General features: G+C 40.7%; 2 protein-coding genes across 2 annotated transcripts; both read right to left on the bottom strand.

Annotated features, from left to right (window-relative positions):
• Positions 1–4001: 4001 nt before the first annotated feature.
• On the bottom strand, positions 4002–7203 carry pou4f1 (POU class 4 homeobox 1). The gene is made up of 2 exons (XM_067586021.1): positions 6657–7203; positions 4002–6224 (listed from the first exon to the last, which is right to left on the bottom strand). Exons 1-2 carry the CDS (start codon positions 6777–6779, stop codon positions 5238–5240), a joined length of 1110 nt encoding a protein of 369 aa, XP_067442122.1. The 5' UTR covers positions 6780–7203; the 3' UTR covers positions 4002–5237.
• A 1739-nt stretch (positions 7204–8942) lies between these two features.
• Positions 8943–14286, bottom strand: obi1 (ORC ubiquitin ligase 1). Its single transcript, XM_067586020.1, has 6 exons — positions 14168–14286; positions 13790–13925; positions 12566–12657; positions 11871–12092; positions 11650–11738; positions 8943–10762 (listed from the first exon to the last, which is right to left on the bottom strand). Exons 1-6 carry the CDS (start codon positions 14237–14239, stop codon positions 9388–9390), a joined length of 1986 nt encoding a protein of 661 aa, XP_067442121.1. The 5' UTR covers positions 14240–14286; the 3' UTR covers positions 8943–9387.
• Between the last annotated feature and the right edge of the window lie 75 nt (positions 14287–14361).

Here is a 14361-nt window from a genome sequence, read left to right as displayed (position 1 = left end):
TGGATGATGTTGGACAATGAGCTGCTTTATGGGGGGTTTTGATTGACTGTGCAGGGATGGACTATTTAATGAAATCCTATAAAGTACTGAAAATGTCAATTTGGCACCCAAAAGGCTTCAGCTGTTCCTTCAATTTGGATGACACTATACTCTCTAATTAAAACTGTTATCAGTGCCTCGTTTTATTTGTCTCCAAATTCAAAACTATGTGACACTGTCCAAGCCGCTTTGGAAACAGATTATCACATCTTTCATCCTGTGTGTTTGTAACAGTTAGCTGGAGTTAGATCCAGCCCATAAAAGAAAATGCACCTGGTGAAATCACTACAAAGAAATGCAGTGGGACAGCTAAATTAAACTGTTCTGAGTATTATAATTTAAAACTGCAGCGAATTAAAGTGAACGTGTGTAAAAACGCCTGGCTATCATTATCTCTTAAGAATTATGGTGTTTATAAACACATTTTAATGTTTCAGTGCCCATTTATCTGATTTGTGTCATATTTAGTTTCACCTCTCTTGGTGAAAACTTTTGGGTGCCGTCCAGCTCGAGTTTTTATAAATGCCACAATCAAAAAAAAAGTGTGCTGGCAGACTTTGATCTGTTTATGTGTGTGTGCTCCATACAAATATACATCTAAATTGTGATTTTTCTTATGCAGACAACCTGCATATCCTTGAAGCATGCATACCCGTTTTCTATCAGTAGCTACATGACAAGAGGTCAGCCCCTCAAGATCAAATATTTTTTCTTACTAAATGACGGATTTATTAGACAAATAAGTTGTTCGTCTGACTCTGAACCCTCTGTGATTGAAATATACCCCTGTGTCAACAGCATCGCCTCTCAAACCGGGTCCCGGGCGATGGAGGGCTGCCACAGCGGATTACTGAGCAAATATAATGGGAAATGAGTGCAGATCTGAGGGATCTACCCCTCCACATCCCAGGTTTGACATTTCCGTCCAAAAGGCCAACCTTCCTGCGCATTGTTAGATCAACGGAGCCCTCGATGGGAGCTCTTTTTTCTTTTCTTTTTTTTTTAAAGATAGAGCAGAAGTTGAGCAATGTCAAAAACAAGGACGCCAATTGAAAGAAACCGAACCAATGCAGTATGCGCGCTCTCCGTTTCTTTTCTACTTTGGCTTGTAATGTTGTAATTATAATGATCCAATCCATCTTAACCTGGGCGCCTAACAGCTGCGATTATAGGGTAGGCCCACTCCCTTCCGCTCAGAGCCAGTAAAAAAATCGTGCGCTCGTAAATCTAAGCGACTGCGTTACCATAACGTGTGGTGAAATCATTATTTGGCGACATGGTGTCACAGACTCTCTCATCTCGTCTGTCAGGAATCCAATTTCCTTTTATTTACATCCACGGTATAGATTAATTACTCCCCCGACTAGTAGCCTGGAGGAATTAAGTTATGAGATCCTTTGGTAGACTCCATGATTAATCCATCGCGGCCTGTGTGAGGAAACGAAGGAGGAGAGGAGACGATTAATGTAGCCTGGAAACACTGAGATACGATCTTTAACACTGTTACATAATAATAATAATAATAATAATAATAATAATAATAATAATAATAATAATATGCTAATTCACGTTCAAACTATATTTTTATGTAACTAATCTAAAAAATTAAGGTCGTTTTTTATTGTTTTGTTGTATAATAATCCTCAAGTTTATTGCATGCTCAGGTGGCAGACTCAAAGCATCATGGGATGGGACGACTGGAGGTAGGGGAGGGTGTGAGGGGGGGGGGGTCCACTTAAAGGATCTAGATATGAATACAGAGGGAAAGGCCCTTTCAGGCCCAATAATGATACCTTACGATCAGGGCGATGCTGCGGCCCACTATTGATAGAGCTTTAAGGGTTATGATATCGGTGAAGTTACTGATGAAATATCCCCCCTGATTAATAGAGGACTCTGTCGTAACGGGCTGACATATGGTAGGCGAGGCAGCTGGGGACGGTACCTCAGGCATCCCCTACGGCCATTAACATATTAGAGGCTATTGTGCAGGCAGACAGTCCGACTTCATCCAGAGCCCCTGTGCAGAGAGACAGCACCCCAGAGCTGTTTGATATAGGCTTTCAATAATGCATTACTCTTCAATCCGCCAACGGAGCTGTTCGTGGTGCTGAAATTATTGCCATGTGGCGCGTGTGGTGCCGCGCGTGGAGTGTTGCTCTCCGTAGGTTGTGTTAGAAGGGGAAACTTTGAACACATAAGATTAAGAAAAAGGATAGATAGACAGATAGATAGATAGATAGATAGATAGATAGATAGATAGATAGATAGATAGATAGATAGATAGATAGATAGATAGATAGATAGATAGATTTTTTTCTCGAAGCATTTCCTCCAGATAAGAAAGTGAAAAGGAAAAAAAAAACAGTGGGAAATATTGTGGGTTTTCAGGTATTACTGGAGCTGAATTCATAAACTGTCTTCTAATAATTACAATTATACATTTTTCTTTCTGAGTGACATGCAGGAGTTCTTGCTAACTCGTATTATGAAAGAATAAGGCGGAAAAAAAATAGTGTGGCGTAAAAAAAAATCACCAAAACTATTACAACGTGATCTACAACTAACTAAAAACTAACATTGTGTTTTTTTAAAAAGCTATAAAAAGCTTAGATAAGTATATGTTGTTTACGTGAATCTATGCTAAACATTTTTTTAAAAAATGACGTTATCCATGACTAACAAGCTGACTAAAATAATCAGACTGAAAATATTTTACTCACGTTAAGGAAAAGCTCTCGTCTGTCCATGTAGCCAAAAGCTAAAGAAAAAGCAATAAGGAGCAGCTTTCTGTGCTGTTAAACAGCAGCTTCCCTCATCCGGCTGCTCCCCTGAAACCCCGTAGCTGTCTGAAAATATTGCATTTTATAGCAGCGAATCGCGATTAATATTGCATTACCTGCATTTAAAAATTCGGGTTGTTTTTTTTTTTTTCTTTTTCTTTTTCTTTTTTTGTATACATGCAGGGGGGGAAGAAACCCACCCACAAAAGATATCTGGCAGAGTGAAGAGACATATTTTGGAGGAGGGTTAGGGGTTATACAGTGGTGATTTTGAATTAAAGAAAAAACTTTTTATCTTCTTTTATAAAAAAAAATTCTTCTCTCTCTCTCTCTCTCTCTCTCTCTCTCTCTCTCTCTGTCTCTCTCTCTCTCCGCTTTAATGTTGCTCTTGAGTTATTCTGACTCTGCTGTGAAACTTCATTAAATGTTGATTGTTTGGTCTGCTTCAACACTGCAAAAGGCGGTAACTTCCAGACATACAAATCAATGTTTAATTTATGAATACTCTGCTATAATGAAGTCTATTGTGACTGTTCAAGCATTTAACTATATGGGCAGCTGAAACACAACAAGCCTGTTACCTTTCTATCACAATATAGTTACCTATAATAATTAGATCAATTAACTTATGTTGTGCCATTTAAAAATGTAAAATATACATGTATTATTATTATTATTATTATTATTATTATTATTATTATTATTATTATTATTATTATTTATACACCAAGAAAAAAATTCACTTTAGTTTACATTGTTTAAAATTGGCACAAATATGTCGATTTAAAAAAAAGAAAAGAAAAGAAAAAAGCAGGTAAAATAGTTATCTTCAGTTTTAAAACTTGACAAAGGCCTGCGATATTTTTCTACTAACAGTCCTTGACTTTGATTTGGTTTACATGTCGTTTAAATGCTGCTAAATTTGGCTAATTTATTCAACCATAAACTGTAGACAGACACTTATTATTTCGATAGTATAAATGCCAGAGTAAACGACAAAATTTGGGTCATTTTAAACCACACCAAACGAGCATCTCAGATTAAAATAACACCTCAGTTTGTATCGAGTTGTAGCCTTGATGATATGTGTCAGTAAAACACCAAAAAATGACATTTAAAACCTGAACAACCGTGGTCATTGTAGGGCCCAATCACAACCAGAAAAAAGCGTCGTTTTTTCTTTCTTCAATTTATTAGAAGATTGCTGGAACACACCTCCCCGTTGAATTTGGCTTACAGGATGAACAGTACCAATGAAAGTAAGAGGACAACAGAGGAGAGTGGAGGAGCTGTGAGAGGAGGGAAGGAGACAGTGGGACATTTCCATGATGCACATGTCGCCGCAGGTTTTTGTAAACATACTTGTGCACAAAAGTAAAAGATTACTTACACAACGTTTCCGTATAACAATTAACACGACAAACAACGTGGTGATCTCAATGTGAAAACAGGCATTTAAACAGTGACTTACACCATCCACAAAATAAGGTCTATCAGCAGACAGCTCTACTGTGCGCAGTGATTCTTCTTCCAATGCATAGAGTGTTTGCACTGCAAACTGAAAACACATGAAATATTACTCTTTTTTTTCATTGTAACCTCTCCTCGATGAAGCAGACAAGGCTTCTCGTGCTCTCTGTATCGGTTTGAAACTTCAATTGTGATGCCAATGGTATCGATAGACCCTATAATTTATTTCCCAAAACACAGGAGCTCACCTCTTATAGGCCTAAGTGATAAAGTGATGTTTGTATATACAAAACCATTTCGACATAACCGATCTATAAACCTAAAGGGTCCTTTGTGCAAATTCAAAATAAATATATCTATAGATGTGACAGCCTGTAGAGGCTAAATTCCTGCCCGTCAATTAGGATTTCATGCAGGCCTAAACATTTTTTTTTCGTCGAAGAGTTTGCAACTAAATTTGAGTTCATAGCAGCCTCCAAATAAGAATAAATGAACAGATGAATAAATGAACAGTTTCATGGATTATTCTATACCAACAACGACAAAAATCAAACCAAAAGCACAGTTCAACAATCAATGAGGTAATTCGTAAATGGCTATACTTCAAATAATAGGCCTATCAGGAGAAAATAACTCGCTATTGAACCAAGCAAATTACCTCTGTCCACATGTTGTAAAAGGCAATGTCGACGTCGCTAAACTTTTTTCCCTCGTAACAACTGAGCGAAATTTGTGTAATCTGTTATTTGCATACTTCACATTCACCGATAACGTGAAAATAAACAAGATATATGAAGCCTCATAAAATGGGTAGCCTATCTAAAGCCCATTGTGCACCAACGTGTAAAATCGCTGGAGACAAAAGACTGAAAATGGTGTCTTAGTGTCCCTTGGTCCCCAAATTCAGTCACTCAACTTTTTTTCCCCCTCCCTTTTCTTTGCCCATCAGTGAGCAGCGGAAAATTTCAACCTCTTCTGCTTCTGTCTTTGGTTGCAAAACCACACTCGCACCACATTTTTTTTCAGGTCCAACTTTTCAGCTATAGCTGCTATTTTCTCGGACGACGGCCGAGGCTGTACGGCGAAGTAAGCCTCCAAAGACCTCTTTTCGGGGGCCGCTATCGAGGTCCTCTTGCGTTTCTTTTCACCCCCGTTGAAAATGTCAGGTTTGCTCATTTTCTCCCTCTGGGCCCCCTCGGCCTCCTCCAGCCAGGCCTGGAGGATGGGTTTGAGCGCAATCATGTTGTTGTGGGAAAGAGTTAACGACTCGAATCGACAAATTGTACTTTGGCTCAGTGACCCCACGCCGGGGATTTTGAGATTAGCCAGAGCGCCGCCCACGTCCGCCTGGGTCACCCCCAGCTTGATCCTCCGCTGCTTGAAGCGCTCCGCGAAAGCCTCCAGCTCCCTTGGGTCTGTGTCCGAGTCATTGATGGAGGGCAGTCCGGTGTTAGTGAGCCCAGGGCCTCCTTGACTCCCCCCGTGATGGCCCGGTAAGAGCCCGTGGTGGGTGAGAGGCGAGTTCATGCTCATAGCCTGGTGGGAGAGGTGACTCAAGCCGTGCATGTGAGAGTGCGGGTGGGCAGAGGAGGTGGAGATGAGCCCTCCGCCGCCACCTCCGCCGCCTCCACCACCTCCTCCGCCGGTCCCGTCGTGCGCACTGGACATCAGGGACAGGGACGGCGAGCCGATGTGGTCCATGATGTCCGGGGGCTCCAGGTTCTGGTGGTGGTGGTGGTGATGGTGATGATGATGGTGGGCCAGCGGCACGGTGGATGTCGACGAGCATGGCACCGTGCTCATCGTGTGGTAAGTGGCGTCGGGCTTGAACGGGTGCGTCTTGCCCTGGGACACAGCGATATCCACGGCCGCCAAAGCCTCAGCCCGGGCCAACAGAGTCTCATCCAAGCTTGCAAATATGTTACTCTGCAGCTGCAGGGGTGAAAATTAAAAGGGTGAGAAGAGGGAGAGTGAAGGGGTGCGAAATGGGTTAGAAAAAGGAAAAGACACGGAGAAGAAAGTGAGACGGCAGGGGAAAAAAGGAAAAAAAAACATAAATAAATGTATCTGTCAGTCGGGACTTTTGGCGACACATTACACAGCCGAAGTATTCCTTCAGAAGCGGCAAGTCATAAAAATTAATACAAAAACAGTAAAGCCAGGCTTTGCGTGAGCATGCTTTCAAAAAGATCACAGACTATCCGAGTGATTGCCGTGGAATACATGAAAAAAACATTAAGTTCTCGTCTTGGCTGAATGTGCCTCGGAGCACCCCTTGTTATTACGCACAGACAGCGTTCAGCGCTACATGCAGCCTAGGCAAGAAAAAGGAAAAAGTCGAAGTTTTTGGGGGGGATCATTTACCTGTGGAGTTTGCAGACAGGCTCTCCTTATAGCTTCCGAGCTGGAATGCAGGGTGGTGTACTTGTGCTCGGGTATAGAGGGATGCATGGCGAAGTGCGGCTGTTTGCTGTTCATGGACATCATCTTGGCGAGCTTCTCCAATTAAAGTGCACGGGAAGAAGGGGGGGAATCGGCTACAAAAGCTGGAAAATAGTCATAGATACACAGTGATCCTTTGCCTATCCAGTAATGATGCGGCTGTGTAGTGCGCCGAGTGCAGCCTTGAGCCCGGAGATCACAGAGATGCCTGCAGTCTCTCAGACGCACTCATCTGTCTACTGTTTCCCCACTGCTGGGGATGAGAGAGGCTCTTACACCTGAGCGCCTCAGATCTCGTCAAGCCCGTGCTCGGCTGCTCTCGCGAGACATAAACTGCCAGAACAGTGAGCAGGCTGACAGATAAAAAAAAAAAAAAAAAAACTGCTCACAGGGCAGGCAGAAACATCTGGAGACTAGACGCCTGCGTTTTTTAAGGGCTCACTCCAATCCATGCAGCCACGGAACTGCACCGGTCCCATTTGCCTTTAGGCCTTATTTTTTTTTACTGTAAAGGCCGTAAACCATTGACTTAAGGCTGTTTATTTTAGTAGCCATCCATGTTAGACTGCTCTTTATCCATCTGCTTTCAGGAATGTTTTTTTCTAAAGTAATTATGAGTGAAATGTGTCCAAAAAAAATCTGTCACGTGTTTACTAAATGCCAAAATTAAAAGTTTGAACAAATGTATAGCAGGGACACAGGAGAGCAACATTATATGGACGTATGAGTATGAAAATATGACATTTAGGGGACACATTTTATTGACTTCATCAGTTGTTTAAAAGCCACACTGTTTACCAATCCCACTGGTAAACTGGTCTTGTCCCATTGTCTCTCATCTTAACCCCTGGAAGTAATGAGACCTCCGCCTCATCATCAAAGCCCATCATCTCCAGATGAGCACTAAACAAATTGATTTAATACACCAGCGTAACCTTGTACACAGTCTTTAACTAAATTAATTAATCCCAATGAATTAACACTTCATTTGTTCAAACCACAACGGTTGCCCAATTAAAATTTCATGCAGCGATTAGAGGTGTGTGAAATATACATGATATCGTTAAATTTGCATAATAAATAAGGCGCTTTCTGCTACAACAGAATTACTGTGCGTGTGAGGTTAATGTGTGTCGTTATAGGCTACAACATGCTTTTATCGGCAAGAATGGGCCACGCTTTTTGACTTTTAATGGCAGCAAATTAATAATTGTTACCGTCTAATGTAATACAAAGCATCGGGAAAGTAGCACAAAAGAGCGGAATATGATAATGTGAACAACTATTAGCTGAGAAATATTTAGGGATGTTTGTCCACTAAAATATTAACAGTATTATTCCCTAAGTGAAAATATTCTTAAAACAAAGCATTTTAATTTTACCACGAAATTCTAGGCCCATCCAGCCTAAAGCAGCGCAGCGTAAAGCCAATCATATGATAATGAAACAGTCAAATAATGAAAAATATTACAGCAACACAACACAAAAGAAAATAAAGTTTCATACATTGTTTCTCATTGCAGTACTATTTTATTTCCTAACACACAACATTGCAATATTTCATTCCAAACATTGTTTTTCATGATGGTCATCAGTCTTCAGTATGGCATGTCATCTTAAAAAAAGGTTAACCATGAGGATCATGTTTACTTAACAGCTTGAAATGACAAACACATGCAAACAGACTGAATGTTTGATCAATGTCTCAGCACAAAGAGATGCACTACAGTGTTTGTTCTAGGATACAACACAGACAGATTTTCAGATGGTAAAGTTTTGTTTTGTGCAAAGCTTTAAAATCTACACAAAATACCATCTGACAAAACTATCATATTTTGTCTGTATACACAATAACAACAGACCAAATACCAACAGCAGACAATAAGTTACAACTTAAGCATCACATTTCATTAATTTATTCCGAAGCAACATATTAAGTTAAAGGATTTGGCTGACGATTTTCTACATTTTTCTTATTGTCAACAAATCTCATGTGCAGAGCCAAACCAACAATGAACTCATCCTACTTATAAGTATTGTGTTTGAATCCAAAGCCCGATATATTATACTCCTCTGTGCCATAGACCTCCGTTGTTGTCCAAGAACTTTTAAAAACTCGTCAGTAAGCCACACCATTGCTCTGGGTGACATGTTCCTTCACCACAAAGAATATGGTGATGTTTTTTTAAGAAATGGCTCCAAAACACGTTTTCAATGTCCAGAGTATGGTTCTGTGTAAGGTCGACTTTCAGACAGAGTTCTGTCTACAGAGCTCCACTAGCTTGTTGTGCTATATATCACAAGCACTTGACTTTATACTGAAATAAGTACATTTCTAAACAAACTACAGTGACTATAATCTTCATAAAGAAGGAACAGGTCACCCAGTGCAACGCTGTGGCTAACTGATGTGTTTTTAATGGTTTTTGGACAATGGAGGTCTATGGCACAGAGGTATATTAGGCTTTGGATGCACACAATTACTTGTAAGTTGGATCAATTCATTGTCGGCTCTGTACATGAAATTTGTTGACTATAAGAAAAATATAGAAAATTGTCAGCCATATCCTTTAATGTCTTCAGCCTTGTGTGGATGTGGAACCTGACCTGCAGTACACAGAGAGAGAAAACACAGGTACTGTTTTTAAAACCTTCACATGAGCTTGGAAAGTTTTGTGGGACTGCTTGTATTAAAGGGACTGTGTGACTTTCTCTTTATTGGCTGGCCAATGTTCAGTGTGTGTCTGTCTCTTGTGTTCACAGGTTTACCAGTGCCGCTGGAGGAAGAAGAAGAAGAGGAGGAGGAGGAGGGGTTTACATTATCATGGTGTTGGCTGGCTGGAATGAGAGAGCCAGAGGGACCGGCCTTATTCTCTTCCAGTGGATCAAACAGCAAATCAAAAGACAGTTCTTCAGTCTGAGAAGCCTCTCCATGCTCTGCACAGCCAGGGACGCCGCTCTCCCCACCGGACACCAGTGGAGAAAAACTTTCTTCTTCATGGCCTTTCGGAGCCTCTTTATTATTCACGGTGCCATCCATGAGGTCACTTGATGGGTTGTCACATTCCGTCACAGGTTTGCCGCCGCAACTCGTCGAGACACCGGCGCAGGTTTGTGGTTCTGGGACGAGAGTGTTGTCCAAGTCTGCGGGAGGGGAGGAAGCTAAGGAGAGATGAGACCCCCGGCTACTGGAACTCTCTCCGTCCAGCATCATGGAGTCCAACTCTGAGATTTTGTCAAGGTAAGCTGCATCCATGGAGGCCTCACTGGAAATCTGGAAACTATCAGGCTCATCAGCTACAAGATTGGTGGATGTGGATCCTTTCACTAAGCTTTCTTTACTTGCACCTGGACAGGGTTGGTCATTTGATTTCGATCTCGGCCAAGCACCCCAAAAAACAGACTTTGAGGGCTCCACGTCAGTATTTGAAGACAAGCCTTTGGGGAACTTGTGAAGGCTGCTGAATTGGTTCTCCATGGTGCTGCTACTCTTGCCAGGACTAGGAAGTTCTTCAAAATCAAGTCTCCTAAGATAAGACGCAGGTTTAAATGCAACTTTCTTCTCACGGATGCCAGGGCTTTTCAGTGTCAGAGACCGGAAGGCAGAGGATGGAGTGGAGGGCGAAAAGTCAGAGGAGGTGCTATACAAGTCCTCGCCTTTCTGGTTTCCAGTCAGATTCTTATTCAACTCCTTGTGGTCCGCAGACGGCATGAACATCAAACTGTGATTTCTGGAAAATGTTCGACATTCTTCCTCTGGGTTGCTGCAGATCGACCCCCTCTCGTTGTCGCTCAAGCTCCTCATCATCATGTTGACTTTCTGTTGCTGTGTGAGAGTTTCGGACCTGGCCTTGCTATTCCCACATACTTCCTGCATCTCAAGATATTTCTTTTCAGACGTTTTGGCCCGAGATTCAAGGTCTTCGATGTACTGGTCACTTCGCTCCAGAGCCCTCTTCAAGTGGTCCACATCACGCTCGTACTGCTGAATTTTTGCTTCCAGTGCTGCTACTGTGTAACGACCAAACCTGGGGAAAGTTCATTTTGTCTTTAAATGTTTGTAAAACACATTTAGGGAAAAACAATGTAATCTTTTTCTTGAATACATTCACAGTTCATCATATATATTTGTATGACATAAAACATAAACATTTTTTTATTTGTCCAACAAAATGTAACTCATGCTGACTGTTAAAATAAAGTAAAACCGAGGTATAAATAAAACAATTAACCTTGTTTTTTGAAATATCAATTTAGATTGTGCTCTGTAAATATTGTTGAGTAGGCAAGAAACAGATTATCAACTCATAGAAGTATTACTAACTTTTGCAGTAAGTCACTACCTCCAACTTCAACAGGCATCTTTAGGAGGAGTAAATTTTATTGTAAGAAAACATGGTAAAAAACACTGAAAACGAAAGTGAATGCCACAATCTCTAACTGTTCATTTTGTCTGGGGGGGGGGGGGATTTGGAGGCAAATGCCAAATACTTTCACAAACTGTTTTGTCTCATACTGACTGGGTGTGCAGGTGAATAAAAATAAATGTCGCAGACAGCCTTCACGTCTGTTTCGTGTGATCTTTCCTTACAGGCATCTAAATGTGGGAGACTGACAAACTAAAAACATGTTTACTCTTTTCAAAATCATTATTCAGATAATTGATGACATTCAATTCCACATGCTAGTAACCTAAGAGCACGGCTGGAACTCACAAAGCTGCTCATCCCTCTTCGGATAAACCAGTTTCTGACGGTATTTCGGACAGCAGGAGCAGAATGTAAATTTGTGTGTTAAATGAAACCATGAATACTGACACATGTAAGTAAGCAGCCATTAAAATCAGGTAAAGAAAATCATTCTTCTATCAAAGTCTTAAGCATTTAAGGGTCATGAACACATGAAAGATACTTACTTTTGAGGTGATCTGCTCGCCACCTCTGCTTTCAGTCTCATATTTTCTTGTACAAGGTCGACATTTTGAGACCGCAGTGCCTTATTTGCCTGAGGATGGGACAGTAACACATTTGTGACATGATTGATTAAATTTCAATGAAAATCTGTCAGACATAGTTTCTATGCTATACAGAGGCATCAAGTAAGCTTATCAGTGTATCTATTGAGAGATGTTAATACCTCCTTAAGCTTGTCCATGTCTTGCTTTACTTTGTCGCAAACATCTGTGGCAGCTCGCAGCTTGTTTGTCCATTCTTCCACGATGTAAGGGTCAACTCTTTTGTCATCCGTTTGCACTGAATCAATACTGCAAGGATCCAAAGCAGTCTTCAGTTGTGACTCCAGAGTTTGATTTTTTGTTTTAAGCTCCTCATTTTCTCTGATGAGCCCTTCAATTTCTTCCTGTTAAAAGAGAAATTACATAGGTGGAAAAGGAAAAACGGATTAAACAATAACTCAATTTCTGTGTCATCATAGCTCTTGGGTCTTCCTTGTGCTGGGGAAAGGTATGAAATACAGGTTTTCTCTTTTTGTTACCTGAAATCTAGATGCTAGGATGTAATCTGAAATAATTGTTAGTTTCTTTCACACAATCTTCCAAATTTTGCTGAGGCATAAGTCAATTAGCAACTTACGGTATGTCTTTCTGCTGCAAGTCGATAGCTGTTGTAATGCCAAGTGCTAAGATGAACAACTGACTGTTCTATTAAACACCAAAGCTACTTCAACTGTTAAGTCTGTTAAACTCTGTTGATACAGCCTATGCTAACATTTTGTGCTTAGTCCTATAAAGAGTCTGTTCAAGAGCATCGCTTGTTTTCGCTGTGAAAAAATATCCTTGAATTTACTGCAACAATGGCATGATGGATCCATACCTCATACTCCCGTAAAAGAAGTTCTCCTCTGGTTTTTCTGAGACATTTCCTCATGGAAGGGCTATCATTGTGATCACTCTCATTTGTGCCTCCTGTAACAGAAGACAAGACACCAAACATGTAAAGTAATGTAGTGATTTATAACAATATGAAACAGGATTTTACAATTCTGGGAAGTTATCACTTTTTCATCTGTCTTCTAGATTGATCACCAGGTGAACATTAGAATTACCATTCACATAAAAAGTGCAATTATTGGTCTAAACACAACCTTAAATTACTATGCAGCTGCTACCCAACAACATGTACAATAAGAGAATTACTATGAGAAGTGAGGATGTTGCCTACTTGCAGATAACTGTTGGATTTTACAGTGAAAACAAAGTCTTTAAGTCTTTTAAAACTTGTAGACTTCCCTTTAAAGTAAAAGTTTGGATAATACTGTTGACATATCACCAATAGCTGGATGAGAAGATTGAGAGGATTCTTTTCAGCACAAAAATTAGTCCAAGGAACATACAGCATAGGCTGAGTTAGCTAGGAACTTACATCTTGCATCACTATAGGGAGATATCCCTCAATACATCATAGACTCACCTGGAATTTACTCAATTAGGAGAGTGTGCAGAGGACAAGACTTCTGAGGTGTTGTGTGCAGCAACTGTACGAATTTAAGTCACTAACATTTTGATAATATCTTATACTGTAAGTGTTTTGTTAAATTATTTTTATCAGGCAAAGTGATGCATTACAGCAAGTTCAAGTTCAGGTTACACAGAAGAATGAACTGCAGTAATTAAAGTTCTGATAGCATCTTTGTTTGTAATATCGTATCGCACGACTCCAGGTCATATCTAGGTCTGAATCCTATTAGTCAGGACTGAGTTTCATGTTTGCATGTCAGTGTGGAATGTTTTTGGGCAGTTTGCAAAGACATCAAATGTGATCGGCCCAACTAAAAAGAAAATCACCATCATCATAAAACACTGCATGGAGGAACAAAAACTCCAGAGATATTGAAGTTACCCTGGAAACAAACATGGTACTTGTCTGACTCAACATGGCTTATCTGAATATCAAATTTGAGTTTTCACAACTACTTTAACATGAGTAAGTTACAGGATGACTTATTTAGCGTGTCCTGATGACTCAACTGTGAGAAGCTGTAGGTAGATGAAGCCCCACATTACCTCTTGTTTTGTGTGTCTGTATGGAGTTACTCACCGATGATTTCTCTGCAGGGGCTCTCTGCCGTTATGGGGACTCTGCAGGTGGGACACTGGCTAGCTTTCTTTAACCACATTTCCATGCAGGATGAACAGAACACGTGGTGGTTGCCACAAATGACCGGCTGCCTGACCTGAGGTACACAGACAAAATTGTGCAAATTATTAGTTAACTTTGGTTATAAGGTACACTAAGGTTAAGAAAACATCATTTGACGGTAGCTAACGTAAGCTGCACGAACTTGTTGTTACGTTCAATATGTACGTTGATGTTAACGTTACTAGGCAGCAGTTTATCTCGTGTGAGTACGTCATCTTTGTTTAACGTTAACGGTTGACGGACGATAAACAAGTTTAAAAACAGAGCGGCAGTTACCTTTCCGAGACATATCTGGCAAGATATCGGCAAAGTCAGTGAAAGCGTTGAAGTCTGAAAGTTGAGAGCCATGTTTCAAAGAAATATACAGAATACACACACACAACACACACACACACTTCCCCAGAGGAGTTACAAATTTCCCACCGAACCCGCAGCGCGCCGAGTTCAGAACTACGGAAAGCCAAAAGGCC

This window comes from Thunnus thynnus, chromosome 1 (genome assembly GCF_963924715.1).
Source record: "Thunnus thynnus chromosome 1, fThuThy2.1, whole genome shotgun sequence".
NCBI lineage: Eukaryota > Metazoa > Chordata > Actinopteri > Scombriformes > Scombridae > Thunnus > Thunnus thynnus.
The sequence above is the reverse complement of the archived record's forward strand: the minus strand, read 5'-3'. Positions and strand labels throughout refer to the sequence as shown.

Excerpts from the sequence above, each read along its gene's own strand:
- pou4f1 (XM_067586021.1), bottom strand. The coding sequence starts at position 6,779 with ATGATGTCCATGAACAGCAAACAGCCGCACTTCGCCATGCATCCCTCT. Across the intron at positions 6,225-6,656 it reads CCTGTCTGCAAACTCCACAG|CTGCAGAGTAACATATTTGC; the intron begins GTAAATGATCCC and ends TCACCCCTGCAG.
- obi1 (XM_067586020.1), bottom strand. The coding sequence starts at position 14,239 with ATGGCTCTCAACTTTCAGACTTCAACGCTTTCACTGACTTTGCCGATA. Across the intron at positions 12,658-13,789 it reads CCCCTGCAGAGAAATCATCG|GAGGCACAAATGAGAGTGAT; the intron begins GTGAGTAACTCC and ends CTTCTGTTACAG. Across the intron at positions 11,739-11,870 it reads ACATGGACAAGCTTAAGGAG|GCAAATAAGGCACTGCGGTC; the intron begins GTATTAACATCT and ends TCCCATCCTCAG.